The sequence below is a fragment of the Diospyros lotus genome, chromosome 8 (genome assembly GCF_014633365.1).
Source record: "Diospyros lotus cultivar Yz01 chromosome 8, ASM1463336v1, whole genome shotgun sequence".
Classification (NCBI taxonomy): domain Eukaryota; kingdom Viridiplantae; phylum Streptophyta; class Magnoliopsida; order Ericales; family Ebenaceae; genus Diospyros; species Diospyros lotus.
In genome coordinates this window covers 18,955,251-18,977,504 of record NC_068345.1, presented here as the reverse complement: position 1 = coordinate 18,977,504, position 22,254 = coordinate 18,955,251, and the positions used below count along the sequence as shown (strand labels likewise).

Below are 22,254 nucleotides of genomic sequence, written 5' to 3'. Positions count from 1 at the left end.
ATTGTATATCTAAGATATAGGAAATCATTCTGAGCATTTAAGGCAAGCAGGTGCAATCAAGACAATCAAATTTGACAATCAAGTTTGCTCCTTAAACCTCTTAAAAATTATTTTATTTGTTAAGTTATATCCAAAATATTTTATGCTATTAGTATTTTTGAAATGGGAAACTTATAGTATAAAATTAAGAGGGAGTTTAAAAATATTTTATCAAATTAATCATCTCATAAATCATATTTTTGTCATCATCAAAAAGTGGGAGAATGTTGAGCCAATTTGCTCATATTAATTAAGTTTTGATGATTAATAAAAAAAATAATTTTTAATATACAAATAGTATTTTTGGTGATTAACAAAAAGGGTATTTTTCTTAAAAATATTAATTATAGTACCGAATTATTTTTTATTAATTTATAAAATATTTTCTTCATAACAAATGTATTACCAAAAATATTATTTCTATTAAAATATTTTTAAATTAATTATAAAATATTTTCATAGCAAATGCATTAACAAAAATATTATTTTCTATTAAAAATATATTTTAAATATATTTTAAATATTAATTTATTAAATATTTTTTTATCATATGTATTATCAATAATATTATTTTCTATTAAAAATATTTTTTAAATATATTTTAGATTAATTTATATAATATTTTTATAACATGTGTAACTCAAAAAAAATATAACAAACTAGTTGCAACTCTCATGTCTTAAACCCTAGACCTTTAGCAAGTTCCAAGAGTTAATCTATAAGCCTTCTTGGGTATTTGAGTAAATATATTAATTTTAAGTTATATTAAGTTTTTTTGCTATAACGGTTAGATTTTTTATGATTGAAAAAGTGACTAAAATGCTTACAAATACCCTTAAACTCATTTTTTGAGTATCCAAGTGTTTCTTTTGCATATCTAAAGCCAAAATCTCTCAAATGCTCTCAAGCAAAGTATTCAAGCAATCTGAGACTCTCAAAATATTATTGTACATCCACCAAAGAGTCACAAGACAAGAGGAGAAAAGCTCTTCAAGTTTTCTACGACAAATCTGAACTTCTCTATTTGAGGTTACAAATTTATTTATTTATTTAAATATTATTGCCTTGTATAATTTGTTCTTAATTGCTTATTTGTGTCAAGGTGTAGACAAATTATTTGTAATATTTAACTTATCATTGTAGATTATATATGTTTCTTAGAACCATTAAAATCTAAGTGAATCTAGTTTTCAAGGTAAGTTAAAAAGAAAAACTTAGTGTAATGGTTGCCTAGAACTTATTGTAATCTAGGTGTGTATCCAGTTTCTAAGATGAGCTAATGTGGAAATCTTGGTAAAATTATTTTAGTGGAACTCCAAGGGTAATTAGACCTCGGGAGAGTGGACTAAGTGTGCACCAAACCACTATAAATTGTATTGTATCTCATTATATTTATTTTTGTTATATCTTGTGGCTTACATTTATTATTAATCTCGAATATAATTTATTACATTTATCAAATATATATATATTTTAATAAAATCATTAATCAAGAATATTTATTAAAATTAAAAAAAAATTAATTATTCAATTCACCACCCTATTAGAATAGTCATAACATAAGAGACCAAGAGAACTTGAAAGCTAGATCTTTTATGAGAGGTGGGAATCCATGGCATAAACCAAGAACCCTATTGTAAAGACAAAATGTCGGGGTTCTTTAACCGTATTGCAGAGAGGTGAACTAAACTGCCAATAGTCGAACACAGTACCACAAAGTTTATAAATTCAAGGGATGTTATTTCTATTTCCAAAACCACAAGGGTATCTCATGCATTTAAGCCAAACCTCAGGGGTAATGATTGTTTTTTTCCCCTACTTGTTATTATTTGTCAAATTACTATATTACCCTAAAATATATATATATATATATAATCTACGTACTCATATTCAACCTAATGCAATAAACCCATGTCACCAATTAAACCCGTGTAATTAATTTCCTCATTATTAGCTGATTCTTTTACTTAATTTGTTGCTCATTCTTTTTACTTGCCTTTAAAGTTCTACCAAAGCATTTCTGGCAACTCCAATTTCAAATGAAAGAAGTACTTGACCGCAAGAAGCAATGGCGGTAACAACTCCTGATGGCAGCCGCAGTAGTCGCAATAGTCTTTTCTGTTCGATTTTGACGACATATAGGACCGACCGACCGACCTGCTTTGATGAACCAATACCAGTCGCCATTGCTTGATGTTAGTAGACAATGGCTTCATTCCTCTTTGATTTCTTCATTCGTCTTCTCCAACTCTCTAAGCTCACTACCGCTCTCACTTCTTCTCCACTAGTCCAATATAAACCTCTCTCTCTCTCTCTCTCTCTCTCCTTTTCGTTTCTTATTAGTCTCTACCTACCCATCTATTTTTTATTTTTTATAAAACTAATGTAACGTAGTGGCTGGCGCGGAGGAAGCAGAGGTGGAAGAAAGTAGTGCGCACCACCATTGTTTTGAAAATTTGTTTTTTTATTTTATTTTAATTTAATTAGAAATATAAAAAGAAATGTCCCCAATTTAGGCCAACGACAGTGCGCATCACGTTCTTCCCCAAATATATATATATTTTAAATTTGTGTTCACTAATAAATTAATTACATACTTTGTAGACGGATAAATCTTATCGGTTGAAATTTCTTCAAAAGTATTGATTACCTTCTTGTTAAATAATGGTGATTCATTTACTAAAATAGCCTTCTTTCTTTATTTTGTTCTCTCTCTTTAAAAGTTAAGACAATGGGTTTTGAATGATGTTCATATTAGTGATAGTGTCGATGTTAGATTTACATTATATAAAATGTACTAAAATAATATTGTTAATTGTTCTTGATATTTATAAAAAGCCATATCTTTATTCATATTTTTTCGTCTCATTTATATGAATGAATTTTTAAATTTTCTAATAGAGTTTCTACTTTCAAGATATTGAGACTGTGGGACATAAATTTTTAGTTCAAATTTTTTTAAAAGTATTTCCAATTCTTAGACTTATTAGAAAGGGACTATGATTTGTCAATTAATAGATCGACACATGGACTACTATCATTGTTAGCATAGGATACTAATAGGAATGGGGTGGTGAGTCACACGCCATATTATATGGATGCATATACTAGATATGTGAGTGGATATTGGTAAAACATTTGTTGAATGTGACGTATACGATAGATCACATGATTTGAAAATTAATGATTTGCCATTGTCTCTCGATTATGTATCTGGTCCTTGGACCAAAGGCGACATAGTGTCATGTGCAACTAGCTCTTATTTTTTTCCCATTTAGATAGGTTGTTGGACAGCCAAGAGGGAACCATGGTAGAACATTGGGTCACCTCCATTAAGAAGGTCCTAACATGACTCCGTTGGAGGGTTCCGGAGGCGTCTTAGGTGTGGACACACTAGGTCCTCCGTACGTGAGGAGACGGGGTGGTCAACCGATGTTGCGACTTGCTCGTGGGAGTTTATTCAGATAGCAAGGAGAATGAGCATTTCATTGGACAATCGACATTGACATTCTTCGTAGAGATATACTGATAAAACCCCTCATGACATGATTTTTATCTTTTGATGCATATGGATGATTTATATTGAGTCTTGCAAGAATTACTTTTGCTTTTGCTTTGAGGTATGTTTCGATTTTGAAAATGTTTTAAAATCTATTAATCATTGCATTGATCCACATATGGTTGGTTTTTTTTGTCTCAAACCCTTGTTTCCTTTTAGTTCATAACCCATCAATGGAATCTATCAAAAACACACATGTTAGTGGGTTCTAGATTGGAACCCTTGCTGATGGGTATAGACAAAATCCATTGGCTTGGGTTTCGATTGAAACTCATTGTAGATCTTCAACCATATTCCTTACCCTAGACTAGATCATTTTCATACTTTGCAACTAGGTTTGTTGATGTAAACCTATTTCCAGCATCTCCATCACTTTCGTTCACCTCTAGCATAGCCATGTTGCCACTGTCTTATTCAAAGTCATTACCTTAAGCACATATCATAGTTAACCTTGTTGTAGCATTTCTTTGAGTACTTCCAAATCACAAACCAACATAATTTTTCGTGACTCAACCCTAGTCTCGCCATTGTCCCCTCTATTGCAATGTTGGTCATGACATTGTCTATTATCTTTGGCACCACCATCACATCCCTTCATCAGATTGCAACCCTAGCTTTACAATGATCAAAAAGACTTGTCATTGATGGAGAGAGAGGAAGTGGGGGAAAAGGCCTATGTAATTGGGTTTTAACCACATTGGCACTCATTGGCAATAGGGAAGATCAACGATGGATAAGTAACTCTTTGTCGATCATCAGCAATGTGATAGAGTGGAGAGAAAAAGATAAGAAAAAATAGGAGAGAAGACAAGAGAGAAAGAAAATATCTTTGTATAGATGGGCAAAATGGTAATTTGATTTGTTCTATTAACAATGAGGAAATTGTATGCCATTTTCCAAAACTCGGGTGTAGTTGGTGTCCTTCAGTCAAATCTCAAAAATAATACGTAAAATTTATTCTTTACAATTTGATTCAAAAAATTTTAAAACTAAAAAAGTGCTTTTTGAATTTCAAAATAAATAAATTCCTTCTCATACAGTAAATTTGTAGAGGTTATTTTCAAATAATTAAAATTAAGATATTTCAATTTTCAAAAGAAACAAAATAGCATGCTCATAAATTTTGTAAAAGAATATGATATTTTCAATGACAACAATGATTGCATTAACCGAGTTAGTAAAATTTCTATTGTGTCCCTTCTCTCCTCATCCACTTAACATTTGGAGGGGTAAAATAAAAATTTTCTAAATATTTTTAAAATTTTAAAATGTAGATTTGCAAAAACTATAAAGTAAGAAAAACGAGAAAAAGAAAAAAAATATTTAATTATTAATTATTAATATTTATCAATTAACTGTGAATATTTAATTAATATTAATTTAATTAAAAATAACACATCATCAAATTCGAAAACTAAATAAATTTGGTGACAACATTCTCACCACCTGATTTCAGCTGAAAAGGAGTTGAAAAAGACACTCTTATCTGACTGCTGACAGAGACAAAGTTTTCGGTATTTGCATTGCCATGTCAGAAGAAGACGGAGAGGGAGCCGTGTCTATAATATATATATATATATATATATATACTGTTCGCATTTGTCTCAATTAAATAAATAATATTTGAAGGAGAGAGAGACAGAGGCGAAGGAGAGAGAGAGAGTGGTGGTGGTGTTGGTGTTGGTGTTGGTGGTGGTGGTGATAGTGGTGCAGCAAATGATATCATCGCCCTTCACCTCAAGAGGGAAAGCTCGAAACCAGAAGCCAACCCTATCCCTCCCTTTTCTCTTCTTTCTTTCTTTCTTTCTTTCTTTTTCTCTCTAAAATAATAAAAAAGAAAGCATAGCCGCTCTAGAGAGAGACAGAGACCAACAGAAAGGAAGAAGACGAATACAAGCAAGCGTTCTAGTAGAGCAACAATGGCTGAGGCCATATGCTGCTTCAACAAGGTCTGCTTTTCCTTTCCAATCCATATGTATCCATTTTCCCTTTCTAGTAGGTAAAGTTCTGGGCCAAAATAGAACATGTATGTTCTTGCTTTTTACAAGTTCTAACGTGGGACAATGTTGTCTTGGGTTACTAGTAGTACCCGGCAATGGCATATGCCCAAATATGTGAATCTTCATTCAGATATCTGTTTTTTCCTGTTACATACAGAAATAATCTCTGTTTTGTCTGACCGTTTCTTTTGCCTTATTTTTCTCAAAACTGTATAAACAGAATGACACCCAGAATCACCTTTTTACTCTTTCCATTTCTTCTTCTTTTCCCCTTTTTGTGTGTTTATGGAGATTTTTAGATTGAATCCACAGCCACAGGTGGGTTAGCCCCTCTCTACTGCACTCACTGATTGATTTCTTGGACAAATTAATATGTTTCTTCATTTAACTTATCTTCCTATTCCCTCCTGCACATACAGATTGATTCTTGCTTGCTTCAAATTTCAGGACTTATTGGTCGTAAAGGCACCTAAGAAATCTCCATTGGCATTGAGAATGGTGGTTTTACTCTTTGCCATCGCTTTTGGGGTTTACATTTGCCTACTTTGCTTCAAGCAAACAAGCACCGCCAGTAGGATCAAATTCCTAAATTTCCAAGTGATTGAGCAGAGTCCTTGCCCTCCTCCTGAAATTGAAGAGTGGGAAATTCTCTATGTGCATTTCCCGAAACCCAAGACCTTTAGCAGGTCGTTGGAATTTTGCTTTATTTGGTTTTCTACTTCTGCGTCCAATCTAATCTCTAACAAGGTTTTGATGTCTCTGCAGAGAGGAGTGTGGCTGCAATCCCGTGCGATTCTTTGTAATCTTGTCAATGCAGAGATCTGGGAGTGGATGGTTTGAGACATTGTTGAACAGTCATATGAATGTGAGCTCCAATGGAGAAATCTTTTCTGTTAAAGAAAGGAGAAGTAATATTTCAATGATTATAAAGACGCTGGATAAAGTCTATGATCTCGACTTCTTCACGAGTGCCTCAAAAAATGAGTGCTCTGCAGCTATAGGGTTCAAATGGATGCTCAATCAGGTGAACATTGCTGCACAATTCCTGTCTTTTAAACTGAATGTGGGGTGAAGGATAATTCAATCTTCTACTTATACTGCATGAGAGATCATAACTTTGTCGAGCATAATATTTCGGTTTCTCCATGTGAAAAGCATTAGGAAATTGAAAAGTGCGTGAACTTTAGTATTTCAATTTACGATTTATGTGAACATTAGCTTCTAACTTATTATCCTAAATATTTGACTGATAATTATGCACAAGTTATACAAGCATAAAACATTTACAAGGTTCAATCCAGAATTAGATGATTGAAGACAAAATGTAATTCCACTAAGTGGGATTAGTTACATGAATTCTATTTCTCTAGTCATCTTTATCTATGACCATATCTTTCTTAAGCTTATTATTTTCTATGTTATCTCTAAGGGTTTCTCACTAAGTTGTCTTTGGCATTCCTCTCTCTTTTGCTACAAATTTCTTTCATTCTCCATCAACTCACCCCGCAAAGTGCATCTATGAGTTCTTTTTTACATGTCCAAAACATCTTAATTGTGTCTCACATGCATTTTATCTTTCATTAATTACCTCTAACCTTAATTACAAATAATCTCATTTCTATTTCTTGTCTTCTTTTTATGGTCACAAATCTACATAATGCATACTCGATTGTTACAATCGTTGCTGTCTACTGAACTAAATAATATTTGATGGTAACTTATATTTGTTTCTATTTAATGGAATTATTGTTTTTTTTTTTTTTTTTTTGTAACAAATGATACATATCATAGTTATTAGATCAGTTCTGTAATGGTGGTATGTACTGTACCAAAAAATTTATTATTTCATCTTGGTTAAAATGCATGCTGATATCGATGACACAGAAGAATACTACTAGGCTGGTATGATGGTGGTACTATATGATGGTATCATACGGTACCAATGATATATTCAATATCAAATCAAAAATGGAAAAACACAGGACAATTACAGATACCTATTAAAACCCCAAAAATCAAATGGAAAAACACACAACAATTAGAATAGCATTGTTTCTCTTCATCTTTAATATTTTCTCTCGTCGCCAAAGAAGCCAATCTAGTGGACAATAGGGAAGCACTATGGACGCCGAATCTGGCAGAGGAGAAACCCCCTCCCATTGTCGCTGTTGATGGAGACTAGAAGTACTGCCTCAAGCTCTCAGACACTGTTGCAAACAGAAGAGCTTTATGCCATCGTTGAGAGAAGTCGCTGTGTCTCGAATGAGTCTCCACTGACTGCCTTGAAGAGAGAAAGAGGTCGCCACAATTACATCAACCCAAGTCCTCTTGTCAACAACAGTGCTTGCCCCAAAACAAAAGAGCCCTGTGGTGGTGGGTGCTGGAACCCATGCTTTGACGATGGTGTTTCTTGACGCTTGTGAAAGAAAGGAGAGAAGATGAGAAGAGAGACAGTAGAGTGAGGTGGTGATCTGGCAGCCACCTCAATGTTCCATGTCATCAGATAACATCAAGAGTTAACGAAATTTAATGGCATTCTATAATTGAAATGAGTTAATAGTAATACTGCAATTGTTAAAACTAAAAGTGGAGTCTAGATTTGAAAATAACGTGAAAGATGGGTATTTATATATATATAATCTATATATATATAATTGGGGGCAGATTTTTGAATTGCAAGTGCGTGCAATTCAAACTTTCAAAGTTCAATTAATATTGAAGTTCAAACTCTAAATAGGGAGTGTTGTGGTGTGGTTTCTAAGTTTCTATTTTCCAGCTCTCTACTCACTCTCAATTCTCAAACTCTATCTCTATTGCTCAATTATATGTTGCAGTCAACATTGCTTTTTGTTTCTATCTTGGTTTCTGGTTTTCTAAGTTCTAACTTCTAAGCACTCTAAATCTTTCTTTCTTTTAAGTTTCTCCTACTTTGTCGCTTAGTTGACTATTTTCTTATTGGGTAACGTTGGTAGGTCCTATAAAAATCTACGAGGATCATTTGTAGTTTGTTGGAATTTTAAAGACATTGGTAGCTATGAAGTTAACGAACAAAAGCTGAAAAAAAACATGAATGTGAAAGGCTGTAACCTCATTATTTTTATTCATATCATCATGCCTTTAAATAAGCAAATACATGTCAACTGAATAACAAAAAAATAGGATTTACTGCTGGACTTAAATTTAAAAAATAACAAAATTATCTCAACCTACTAAATCAGTAAACAAAATTTTGACCCAATCAACCCACTAAATCAGCAACTTTGAATCAATATTCAACATAGTTGATATGCCCTGCAAACTTGGAGAGTCATGGGACCTAAAAGAGTTGCGAGATATGGACATGAAGCCCAAAGGGCAAACGGGTTGCAAGAGATCAAGAAAACAAGCTGAAGGAGCTCTGGTCAAGCCGAGACCAAGTAGGAAGGACCCACTCGGTCATGACTGAGTGGGTGTGACACTGCTTTGATTTTTCGGGCATATCTCTATTGTTTGAGCTCCGATTGAAGTGATTTAAAATCCTATGGAAAGCCAAGAGAATTATCCAACTTTCATGTTTTGAGTTTCGAGAGATACTGGTTGAATCAAGGCTTAAATCGGGCTCTAAGTTGATGCACCGGCACTATTAAGGAGCAGAGTCAAGCATTGGAGGGAAGATGGATCCGAACCAAGACAAAAGGAAAAAGGGGCGCTCAAAGCCAAGTCTATGAAGACCCACTTGGTCATGATCGAGTGGGTAAGGGACCAATTCCCCTCTCTTTTTATCCACTCGGTCATGACCGAGTAAGTGCGACACTACTTTGGTTTTTTGGGCATAAATCTCTCATCCGAGCTCCGATTGAGGTGATTAAAAATCCTATGGAAAACCAAGAGAATTATCTACAACTTTCATGTTTTGAGTTTTGAGAGATACATGCTGCATCAAGGTGAAAATCAGGCTTGAAGTTGATACACCTATGCTGAAACGACAAAAGAAAACGCTCAAAGCCAAGGGGAAGAAGACCTACTTGGTCATGACCGAGTGGGTGGGGTCCAACCCCTTCTGTTTTCATGACCCACTCGGTCATAATCGAGTGGGTCTTCGCCTCTCGTTGCCTCACGAGGTGATCCAAGACATGAAGCACCCACTCAGTCATGACCAAATAGGTATTACTTACACCCCTACGGATGGGCCGCGAGACTCTCGGCGCAGTTGCCACGCGTCTCCCCTCTTCCTCCTCTATAAATAGGAGGCCACGCCTTCGACCCCAGGTACACTCACTTGGGCACTCTCAGTTCATTCTCGCACTCTTGCTCTCAAGAATTAACTTAGGCATCAGAAGGTTTGCGCGGGGGGGGGGGAGGGGTCACCCACCCACGCCCCTAAAAATGTTCTCGTTTGGCAGGTCACTCGGTCATCTAGGGGCACCTGATCATCAAGACCCACATAATCACCAAGACCCACTTGATCACCAAGACTCTCAGAACACTTTGGTGACGAGACCCTCAACACACGTTGGTGACGAGACTCACAAACTCTCAGGATCCCTAATACTCATAAGACACTACACTCTTGAGATTCTTGCGATCAACTATAGTCAAATTGTATTCTCCCATGAAAATAAATAAATAAATTGTTATATTTTGGCAACAATAGTAGTAAACTTCTTCAAGTGTTTTAACGTGAAGAGAAAGGAGCAGATACGTTGAACCTTTATCAATCTCTACTTTGTGTGTTTACTTTCATGCATTTGGTTATTCAATTATTAACTACCAGATTGAAATATCAGAATCCACAGTTTCACACCACAGAAAAAATTATATCTCATAAACACCTATTTTATAAAAAAAATATTTAAATTTCAAATCATCAGACCTCTGGAAATTCATAATTTCACACTGACTTAAAATTTGTATCTCATAATCAATTGAAGAAACATTCCAAATATATAAATCTTTATAAAATTAGTAAAGAATGGATTGGCCCATTAAGGATCACTAGCCGTGGGCTCGACTTGGTGTAGGCAGGTTAATGAGCCAAGCCCGGCAATAGCCTTAAGAGCTTTGGTTTGGCCCATTTGACATCCTTATCCAGGTGTGATCATACTTATACAAGGGCATCATTTACTAAAGTAGTTGATTTGGTTATAGTTGCTTATATTTGTGTATAGGGCATCATTTATTAGTGGGTTGACCCAGACCTAGTGGGATTAAGACTTGATATGTTGTTGCTGTAGTCAATAACCAGCCAATGTGAACATAGTTGAACCTCCAGCAGGAGAAACGGTCCCCTCATCAGGATGTTTGATTGATTTATGAATCAAACATTTAGTGATTATATTCAAACAACTGCATAAGTACATAGGATTGGCATTTAGCTTGCTTCTTCCTCTGGCATTTAACTGCCATTTTTGTGTGCGAGTTGCTGACTTGCAGCTGACAAATTCTATGATAAATGATACTATTTCATTGGACAAGTACATGAAAATGGTGCAATTTGCGTCTTCATTTGATATGGAAACTAAACAGCCTTTCTCATTTTAGTTACTGAACAAGTTACAATTTTGCAGTCTCCATCCATTTGGTTTGATGTCACTCGTTTGAAGATTGCAAGGGGTAATGTGCAGGAGAACAGCTGGAATAACTTCAAAAATTGTGAACAAAAATAGGAGGGATTTAGATGACCAAAAAAAGCCAAGAATTTGATGGAAATAATGCCAACATGTTTGCATGTTTAACAAATGGTGTACCTAGAGATCTACCATGGAAGTGGATTACTATATCTTTTCTGTAATGAATTCCCTCTTTTTTCTATTCTCTTAATGACTTTACAATGCACTCGAGGCTAGCTTACCCAACTCTAAAAATTCTTGCAAATATTCTGCAGGGATTGATGCGGCATCACAGAGAGATAGTAGAGTACTTTAACAAAAGGGGTGTCTCGGCAGTATTTCTCTTCCGAAGAAACCTCCTTCGAAGAATGGTTTCTGTACTTGCCAATTCCTATGACAGCTCTGCTAAGCTGTTGAATGGAACCCACAAGTCTCATGTACATTCATCCCAGGAGGTCTCTCTCTCCCTCTCTCTCTCTCTCTCTCTCTCTCTCACACACACACACACACACACACACACACACAAACAAACACGCTGCATAGACATGTAATGAAAGTGCATTCTCAAATAATTTCATTGTTTTGTCAATGACTTGTAGGCTCAAATTCTTGCAAAATATAAGCCTAAACTCAATGCCACATTAGTCGTGCCTAATCTGAAAGAAACAGAGGAGATGACTGCCAAGGCTTTGGAATACTTCAGGAGCACTCGCCACATTGTTCTTTACTACGAGGAAATAATCAGCAATCGCACTGTAAGAATGAATCAGTTTGGGCAAATGTTTGTTCCCCTTGCTCAATTCCCTATTGGTGATTGATCATAACAGAAAATTGTCCTGCAGAAATTAGTTGACGTTCAGGAGTTCTTGCGGTTGCCATACAGAGATCTGACAAGCCATCAGGTTAAGATACACAGAGGGCCATTGTCGAAGCAAATCGAGAACTGGGATGATGTCGCAAAGGTGCTCAATGGAACATCATACGAGTGGTTCCTCCACGCAGACTACCAGTGGTAGTATGAGCAGCAGCAGCCTGCAGGTTGTTCAATGTAAATAACAGCCATCTGGAGAATCGGGTTTTGATTGATTCATTGATTGATACCAAAGTGAATAAGATTCTGGCATGGAGAATCGAGTTTTGCGACAGCCGGAAAAGGACCCACCCTGTGCTGCCACAATTTTTCTTTCTTTTGTTGCTTTTCTTTTGTCATGTTATTCAGTTACCATCCCCATTTTCCTGTCACATGCTTGCCTCTGCCAGACTAGGAGAAGATGATCGGATTTCTCCACCATGTCCTTCAATATTTGCAGATGGTTAATTCTCAGGCCAAACAAGTTCCGAACTTGAGAAATAGATTGCTTGATGAATTTTGTACACCAACTGTTTGTAGATTTGTTTTGGATGAGAAGTCTTGTCTTCTGGTAACATATACACCTGCTCAAAGTCATAATTTATAACTTTTAAGCAGCGACTCTCGAGTCTGAGGGGTTTCAAATTTTCTGGAAATTTCTTTTGTTTGTGGCCTGTTCATTTGGTGACTCAATGAAGCCCCCGGACCACAACCCCACTAGCCCTAACTCTTGACAGCTTACAACAACGCACTCAGCGGTAAAAGATAATGCATGGAGAAATGAAGGAGAGCGGATAATCACAATGTAAAATATTTCTGTTTTCCTTGAACTTGATGAATCATCAAAAGAATTCTTTCTACACTTTCTACATTTTTCTACTCTATTGCTCCCTAAAGATGGTAAATTACAACAGCTTAATTGAAAACGTATCATTTTGAGATCAACCAGTAGTGACTGATGTATCCGTTGCACCTAAATCTGGTTTTCCTGTTTGTGGAATAACAAAATGATCAACAATCCTAACAGTTCTTAAAGGATCCTGCTGAGAGGAAACCGCTCGCCATTTGCTTGGAAATTTTCTTCGGTGGCTCAGTTGCTGCAGCTGCCTCGTCTCCCCGTCCCACTCAGGATCCAGCTTCCACTCCTTTGGAACCTGTGTACGTAGCGTAGCATGGCACCAAATACGTAAATATTGAGAAAAGAAAAGCTTTCAACTAAGCTCCGAGTGCGTGCAACTATCTATAATACATTCAATTCATCAGAAATATCTGGTTCGGTGAATATGATGAGACAGAATGAGACAATCAATTAAAATAGCAATCAAGAGAATTTCCAATGCCAAAAGAAGACAGCATACATGATTGGAATGGGACTACTAGGAAAGGTATTTTGCCAAAACATCCAGGAACAGAATCCAGGTTTAAACAAATACACATTAATGTTCTCCTCCCTGTTTCAGATCCAACTTGCATGCTAACAGAATACATGTTCAAATCTGATATCGCATCAAGACTTAAGCTAACCAGGGCATCTTTCTGTCATATTTCTCGTTAACTCTCCTCTCTAATCTCACACATCATCTCCAACTTCTTTATTCTTGCCAAGTTATTCAGGTTTATTAATATCTTTTCATCCAAAAGCATATATCATGGTCTTTCTTTGGCTATCAAAAAGGGCAAGTTTGAAAACTGAGAGACAATTATATGCACGGGTGAGCTCCAACCCCCCCCACCCCACACACACAGACAGCACCACCAGCAAGGTTAGGCCTCGATAGGGTTCTCCAATTAGTGGCAAGTTGTTTCATTTGCACTCAGGTGTCATCCAAGGAATCAACAATACCACTTCAGTGGTAGCTTAATAAAGCCCTTCACTCTTAAACCCCAGTTTAGCATGACAAGCAATGGCTACTGCCCTGGGGGCATATCATGGTTCTTTAGTAATGGGATGGTAACTACTTTTGCCCCCAGTAAGCTTTCGCTTTGGCCACACAGTAATAGAGCGTTCCAGAAGTTTTGCAGTGCAATTCTTTTCAAGGAATAGTCCCAAAATTTCAGACTACAATATCCATAGGTTACCTATGCTCACGAAAACCATATTCAAAACGTTTGTTGTATCCATCCTCAGAGCACAACATATAACAATAAACCTCCCTATGGTAGTTCCATTTAAGACCAATGCAAATGGTGTCAGAAGAAAATGATAATGAAACCACAATAAAAGATGATGAAGAAAATATAACCACCTGCAAACTATGTGCTAACTTCGGTGAGATCGCAGCTGGAAATGTGTTGCCCCCAAAGGGTAATCACTAATGCATGTGCATATTAAAATATTTCTTTTAAGTCAACCGCCATAAATAACCAGCGTTGGTTGCATACCTTGTCAACGGCAAGCGTAAAAACCTCAAGATCACCATCACGGTTGATATGGAAGCGGGTGAATGCCTTGTAATTAGCAATCCGAAGTGAGGAAAATGCTTCATCAAAGTGTATGTGAAGCCAATTAATGCAAATGTACAAATAGCTTCCAAAGACTAGAGAAACAACAGGGGTGGAGAAGACCCAGAAATAAAGGAAGATAGAAGCATAGTATATAACTGCGCCCCCTCTTGAGAGTGATTCCATTCCATTCTTGCAGATGTTATTCCTCGTAACAGCCATGACCTGACAATTTCCATGTGTCACTATTGTGTAAAAGATGCAAAAATGAATCAAAATATGCAAAAGAATCTGATTGTTTTCCCATACAAAAAGGCAACTTCCTCACCTCAGGTACATCAAATGCAGACATGAGATACTTGATACACGCTGGATAAAGACCAAATGTCCATTGTTCTATGCGAGTGCGAAGGCCAGTAGGGTCTGGAAAATGCTCAGTCTCCACTGACCGATACCATTCATATAAAGTGTGGTAACCTGTGATGAAATTTCATTGTTAATTCATATCCACATAATTAGATGAAATCCAAACAGAACAAACCAGTCTACCACTGCCATGATGATCAAATTCATATGGCTCAACCACCTGGTCATAAAATAACTTACCAAACTATAATGTACATGCTGTTCAGAAGATCATGTGACTACCTTCATGCAATTAAGGTGACATTAAGCCTTCACTGTCAAGCAAAAATGCTTCTTTTTCCCAATTAATGAATTACACCTTCAAAAGTATACTATGTTGAGACATGCTTTCCTATAAACCCACGATATTGTTCTACCATATTCATTCCACTGCCACCATTTTCTTTGTGTCTGAATGGACCACAAGCAGACATTCCCATACCCAATATGAAGCAAACCAAATACCCCCCAGAGCCCCACCCCATGAAACAATGAAAACTGAAGTTTGATTACTACTAATGCAGAAGCACAGAGAAATTGCAAGAGTGAGTAAATAAAATAAGTGCAACATGTACTCATTTGATAAACCAATTGTGAGAATCACCTGAAGTTGCAAGTAGTTTGTGCTGGATACAAGTCTCAACACCTAGTTCCAACAGCAACATTAGAATAAGTGCTGCAGCCAAGTGTGCAGAAACATGCAGAATCCCAATTATCACCCTTCTTTTGCGAGACAGTTTGGAGGGGACAAATGTGAAAGCAGTTATTAATAACAGCATAGCACCAACTGAAGATAAATATGAGTGTCCCAGCAAGTGCATAAAAGCATCCCATACTGTGCCAAAGAAGCTTCTCAGATGACCAGAAAATGTATCATCCCGCAAGATATGGTCCAGCTTACACTGGGAAAAAGGAATTTCGGGGGGGGGGGGGGGGGGTTATAATCAGTACTCTCTTTGTAAAACAAGACCTATACTTTTCAGTTGAGCGAATTCAAAACTTATTGGATTACACAAGAAAACCACTTCAATCTAGGGCTGCATTGGAAAAGGTATCATTATCGGTAACTTGAGGCAGGAACTGTTCCAAGCCAATCAAGGAGAAAACAATAATCCTACTCATAAAGTGTCAAGTCAGACAGACACCAAGTGCAGCTACATGGCATGGCAGGAGAAGATTAATGAGACTCACCTGTGGGAACATGGAAAAGGCTAACACAAAATATATGATGCCACCAATGAAATCGAACTGCCAATTTTTCTTTCGAAACTTCAATATGTTTCCCAAGGCAATCTGCAGCACGATTATAGAAGATTACAACATTAATGCAACAGAATATAACAGCAATGCATACCAAAAGAATTAAGTAATTATATATATTCTTTACCCTGCTTGAATCTTCAACAGAAGGATAAGCAGCCTTGCTCTCATAGGATGTCCCATATAATGTATTGAAATTACTGAAGACATGTGTGGGATGCAAAAAGGCACCGCCACAACCATTAACAAGTAAATGTTGCACGGAAACTGGCTTATCTGATGGAACATAGGAATGACGCATATAATGATGCAAATCTCCAGCCATCCGAAGTTTACACCTACCTTTCAAACAGTCACATATCAGATACGACACATTCTTCCCTGTCTTGTAATTCCAGTACCAATCAAGAAGCCAGTTTGGCTCATGTGTCATAATGATGACTGAATCATTCTCTCCAACCTAGATTTAACAAAATTTAGCATTGAATAGACACAGTAATCAAATGGAAACAAAACCCTCACATTCAATAACTCAGCTGACAAAACTATCAAAACATCATTTACAACGTCCATTTACTACTGGTACGTGATGGAAATTAAAACTCATTTGAAAACCTTGGGGTCCATTAGGAGATCACCAACATTAACAAAGTTAGAGGGGGAAAAAAAACAGAAACATGAAAACCTTTATCCCAGGACCAAAAACCCTGTGTTAGTACCATCAGAATGAATGCTGCAGGGGATGGTAAATGACTACCCTAAAAGTTGAACCATATTCTCTTTTTTCTTTAATCTGAAATGAAAAAGAAATAACAAATAATTTCAACCCTTAAACATGACATGTGACAATGGTCTTATAAAACATATAGCCATGGAAAGAAATGATTAAAGAGTTAGAATTCATGTAGGCAATCATACCTACCAAGTTTCTAAAAAACTTATTCCCAAAAAGTGACAAAGGCATAAAATAAATACTTATGTTCAAGGCAGGTTTCAGGCCATTACTAGTTAATAGGGCTGTGAACAAGTCAAGCCCATAAAAGCTTAGGCTTGTTTGTTAAGAATTTTATAAGACTCAAGCTTGAGCATGAGCGTAAGTCGAGCTCAAAAATGAGGCTCGGGCTTATTTATTTAAAAACTTATTGCCCTCGAGCTTGACTTAATTATATTAAATGCATTTTAAACAATTTTCAGCTTTAAGTGAGCTTCATACAAACCTTTTCATAAGTTTTAAATTTAAGTGTCATTATAAGTTTGATTTTAGGCTTGTTTATGTAGAACATATAAAAACATATTTTTAAATCTTGAATAATATAGCAACAAAATTTCTAAATTATAATACATGGAATGTAAATTTAGTAAGAATGCAAGAGTGGAGGATATTATAATAAAATTGGAAGACCAAATCATACAAAGAAAAGACCATTTTTGATATTTGGGATAAATGATTCACAAAGATGGAGAAATTCACGAGGATGTCACGCATAGAATTAAGGCAGGTTGGCTAAAATGGAGAAATGCATCAAGCGTGTTATGTCATGGTAAAATCCCATTAAAATTGAAAGGAAAATTATATAGGACAACTATAAGACCAGTTTTGTTGTATAGCTCAGAATGTTGGGCAATCAAATACCAGGATGAGCAAAAGACGAGCGTAGCGGAGATGAGGATGCGAAAATGGATGTGCGGCCATACAAGAAAAGATAAAATTAGAAATGAGATTATTCGTAATAAGATAGGAGTAGTGCCAATCGAGGAGAAGATGAGAGAGACTAGACTAAGATGGTTTGATCATGTGAGAAGAAGACCAAGAGGCGCTCTTGTGAGGAAAGTTGATAAAATGGAACAATTAGTTAAAAAAAATGTAAAGACAGACACAAGAAGACTTTGAGAGAGACATTAAAGTTTGATATAAAATATATGAGCCTAAATGAAGATATGACAAAAGACATAAATACATGGAAGTCTAGAATTCACGTAGTCGACCCCACATAGTGGGATAAAGGCTAAATATGTTGTTTATAAAAACACATTATTTCAAAATATGGCTAAACAAGTTTGTTCATAAGCCCTAACAAGCTGAACACCTTAAAGTTCAAGCTCGGTAAATGAACTTAAAAATCAAGCTCAAGCTTATTTATTTAGTTAGCTTATTTATTTAACTAAATAAACAAGCTTGAACGAGCCCTAGCTTTGAGTCGTTTGCAAGAAGCTCTGTGCACTTGCCTATAAGTTATGACATTTTTAAGCATGGATCTTGCCTGATATCCTAAACAAAACAAAAGAACCTAAGTAGGAATACCTTAGGTATAATTGGAGATGAACAAACAAACTGTTTTTTGACTTGTATTGAACTTAGATGAGGTATTTATATATGAGCAGGCCTCGGTTTGCTCCTAGAAAATAAGGATAGAAAATACAATTTTAAATATAGTGCAACAAATAAGATATGATTTAAACTTCAACAAAACTGAAAAACAATTGATTGAAGCAACTTTGGAAGAATACTTGATTAGAGACAAAGAAAAAACTTACTTAATGAAATGTAAAAATGCTTCAAGATATTATTGAGCATACGAATGGAGTATGTATACAAGATATTATCACTTGGAATCAATAAAGCTAGACTTATCACTAAAGCTAGACTTATCACTTGGAATCAATAAAGCTAGACTTATCACTAAAGCTAGACTTATCACTTGGAATCAATTACCTCTTTTTACTTAGGAACTTATCTCTTTATCAGTTTAATCCTTTTTGAATCTTCCCTTATCTCCAACCAGCCTTATCTCTTGGTCTCATCCGTATTCAAACTTTTTGATTTGATATTTTAGCACTCCCCCTCAAACTGATGAATAGATATCAATCATTCTCAGCTTGTTAATTAACATTTCAAAACTTGGCTTGGACATAGCTTTGGTTAGAATATTAGCCTCTTGATCTTGAGTTGGCATGTACGAGAGGATAATTGTTCCGTTTTCAATTTCAGTCTTGATTAGGGGTGGCAATTCATGTTGGCGGGTCGTAATCGTGTCGTGTCGAGACACACGTATAACACGTGTCAGGTTAACCCGAACACGACCCGTTTAATAATCGTGTCAAATTCCTTAAACCCGAACACGACACGTTTATTAAACGTGTAACACGACACGACCCGTTTAACTAAACGTGTCGTGTCACCTGTTAACCTATTTAACCCGTTTAATTTAAATGAGTCGTGTTATGTCACCTGTTAAACTTGTTATTTCGTGTATAATCGTGTTAACGTGTTCAGATCAACCCACTAACCCTTTTAATTAAACGTGTCATTTCGTATATAATCGTGTTAACGTGTTCGGGTCAACCCGTTAACACGTTTAATTAAACGTGTCATTTCGTGTATAAACGGGTTAGACGGGCTGACCTGCCTAAGACATGAAAATAATCGTGTCATAAACAGGTTGACCCCAACCCGTTTATGACTCGAACCCGATTAATCCCAACCCTAACCCGCTTAACTCCGTGTCGTGTCGTGTCCAAAATTGCCAGCTCTAGTCTTGATGAAGTGTTGATCAATCTTTACATACTTCGTCCTATTATGCTGAATTGGATTGTGAACTATGCTAATAGCTGATTTGCTATCACTATATAGCTTCATAGGTGCATCCCATGACATTTGTAAGTTGTGTAACAGCAGTGTTCTAAAATGCGACCAAGGCGGCCGCCTAGGCCCTGCCCAAGCGATAGGCGGGCCTTGGCCGCCGCGATTAAGCCCTAACTGGCACCCTAGGCGCCAGGCCAATTAATCCAGCCCGATCGGCACCTAGCCGGCCCCTAGCTGCCTAGGTCGGGCGCGGCTTAGCCGCTGCGATTTGTAAGAGCCATGTAGGACGAAGGTGGATGAAGTGTCCTCGCCTCTAAAGCTCAAGAACACACCATAACTGTCGCTGCTTCGAGAAGCGGAAGAGGAGGCGGGTTCTTTACCTCGTCTAGGAGCAGAGAAGAATGGAACTCCTCTAAGACAAGAGATTTAGGGGGGAAGAATGGAACTCGTTTGGGAGACGAGAGATTTAAAAGAATGGAACTCGTCGGGGGGGGGGGAGGAGAAAGAGAGAGACCAAACGTAAGTCAAAACAGTGGTCAAAAAATGGGCAACTAGTAGGAAATTTGTGGAAAAAAAGTCAAGAAAAATATATTTTATGGGTTAAATTATTGTTAATATATAATTTAATTTGTGTGAGATTTATTATTAGATGAAAGCACAAAATAATGCAAGAAAGCAACAAATGTTACAAAATAATGCAGGTTTAATGTCGATATCATCAATAAGAAAACCTTTAGGCTTGTTATCCAAGAACTTGTTCAGAAATACTGTAATGAAAGGAACATAAGAGTTTGTCGCTAGGTATTTGACCAAATAGGATCGCCTAGTTCCTATAGAACCTATCACTAAAATACACCTAGAGGGGGATAAAGCTAAGCGGAGCAAAAAGGGTTTTTCATGAGATGGGAAATGAAAACTATTAGCCCCACACGAGGTTTGTGAATAAGTGCTGAAAACAACAATTTTTTAGGCTCCGCTTAGGCCCCAATCTGGCGCCCGACTAGCGCCTAGAGCCATTTAGAACACTGTGTAACAATCTTTCCAACCAAAATAATTCACATATTCCTTGTGCAATTGCTCTATACTCTGCTTCTGCACGGCTTCTTTTACTCATCCAAGTAACTAGGTTTCCCCATAATTTGGTGTAGTATCTTGAAATAGATTTACTGTATTCGATAGCTCCAACCCAATATGAATCAGTATAGCATTCAATTTCATGGTTATCACATTTTCTACACAATAGGCCCTTTCTTAGTGTACCCTTTAGATATATGAGAATATGATTTATTGCATCTAGATGTTTTTGTGTAGGAGCATGCATAAATTAACTTACAACACTCACACTAAATGCAATATTTGGTCTTGTTAGAGATAGATAGATCAATTTTCTTACTAGTTTTGGTATCTTGCCTTATCCACAAGATAATTAGCCTCTGTGCTCCTTGATTTCCAATTTTGTTCCAAAGGAGTACTTGCAAGTCTACAACTTATGTTCCCTATTTCAATGAGAAGATCTAGAGTATATTTTCTCTAAGTAATGAAAATACCTTTTTTACTCTTCACTACTTCCATGCCAAGGAAGTATTTCAATGTTCCAAGGTCTTTCACTTTAAACTCAACTTGTAGGCACTCTTTTAGTTGTTGAATCCCTGCAACAGCATCACTTGTAAGAATCATGTCATCCACATACATGATTAGAATAGATTTTTCATTTTTAGTTTGCTTGATAAACTTGGTGTGATCAACTTGCCCCGTTGATAGCCAAGTTTCTTCATAGTTGTACTAAATTTTGTAAACCATGCCCTGGGTGATTGCTTTAAACCATAAAAAGCCTTCTTTAGTTTTTATACTTTACTTTGATTTTCAAATGATTCAAAACCAAAAGGTATTCGAATGGAAACTTCTTCTTCCAAACTTCCATTCAAGAAGGCATTCTTTATGTCTAATTGGTGAAGTTCCCAATCTAGATTTGCATCTATAGATAATAATACTCTAATGCAATTCAATTTAGCTACAGGGGCAAAAGTCTCTTCATAATCTATTCCATATGTTAGTAAAGCCCTGTGCAACCAATCATGTCTTGTACCTATCAATTTTTCCATCAACATTATATTTTACTGTAAATATCCACTTGCAATCCAGTATTTTCTTGTCTTTAGGTGGCTCAACAATGTCCCAAGTTTGATTGTCAACCAAGGCCTTCATTTTCTCTAATACAACCTCTTTCCACTTCGGATTTTCCAAGACCTGCTGTTTATTTGTAGGAACTTTTACCTCATCAATTAAAGCAGTGAATGCCCTATGCTTCAAAGATATCTTGGGATAACTAAGATGGTTTGAGATAGGATGTTTGGTGCAAGACCTCACTCCCTTCCTTATAGCAATAGGTACATCAAGATCATCCTCAATTCTCGTTTCTTCTAGGTTAGAACCTGCATTCAATTAAAATGATTGGATTTGAGAAGAAATTTTAGGTCTCCTTGAATAGACTTTAAGGGGCTGATCAGTGGGTTGAAGTGGATCAATGG

General features: G+C 36.3%; 2 protein-coding genes across 2 annotated transcripts in view; one reads left to right on the top strand and one right to left on the bottom strand.

Moving 5' to 3' along the window:
- Positions 1 to 5,258: 5,258 nt before the first annotated feature.
- Positions 5,259 to 12,651, top strand: LOC127808776 (uncharacterized). The gene is made up of 6 exons (XM_052347385.1): positions 5,259 to 5,547; positions 6,046 to 6,284; positions 6,364 to 6,622; positions 11,462 to 11,641; positions 11,786 to 11,941; positions 12,029 to 12,651. The coding sequence occupies exons 1-6, from the start codon at positions 5,518 to 5,520 to the stop codon at positions 12,200 to 12,202; spliced, it is 1,038 nt and encodes a 345-aa protein (XP_052203345.1). The 5' UTR covers positions 5,259 to 5,517; the 3' UTR covers positions 12,203 to 12,651.
- Positions 12,652 to 12,831: 180 nt separating this feature from the next.
- The window catches only part of LOC127808775 (uncharacterized), a 60,325-nt gene continuing 50,902 nt past the window's right edge, over positions 12,832 to 22,254 (bottom strand). The window contains exons 11-16 of the mRNA XM_052347384.1: positions 16,271 to 16,603; positions 16,075 to 16,176; positions 15,488 to 15,785; positions 14,807 to 14,955; positions 14,419 to 14,703; positions 12,832 to 13,190 (exon numbers count right to left, since the gene is read on the bottom strand). Of these exons, the coding sequence (XP_052203344.1) occupies positions 12,978 to 13,190; positions 14,419 to 14,703; positions 14,807 to 14,955; positions 15,488 to 15,785; positions 16,075 to 16,176; positions 16,271 to 16,603 (1,380 nt within the window). The 3' untranslated portion in view covers positions 12,832 to 12,977. The remainder of the gene's footprint in view (positions 13,191 to 14,418; positions 14,704 to 14,806; positions 14,956 to 15,487; positions 15,786 to 16,074; positions 16,177 to 16,270; positions 16,604 to 22,254) is intronic.

What these genes read in the sequence shown, in the direction of transcription:
- LOC127808776 (XM_052347385.1), top strand. Translation starts at nt 5,518, where the DNA reads ATGGCTGAGGCCATATGCTGCTTCAACAAG. An exon ending in AAACCCAAGACCTTTAGCAG is followed by an intron (nt 6,285 to 6,363) that starts GTCGTTGGAATT and finishes ATGTCTCTGCAG; the next exon opens with AGAGGAGTGTGGCTGCAATC. An exon ending in TCAAATGGATGCTCAATCAG is followed by an intron (nt 6,623 to 11,461) that starts GTGAACATTGCT and finishes AATATTCTGCAG; the next exon opens with GGATTGATGCGGCATCACAG.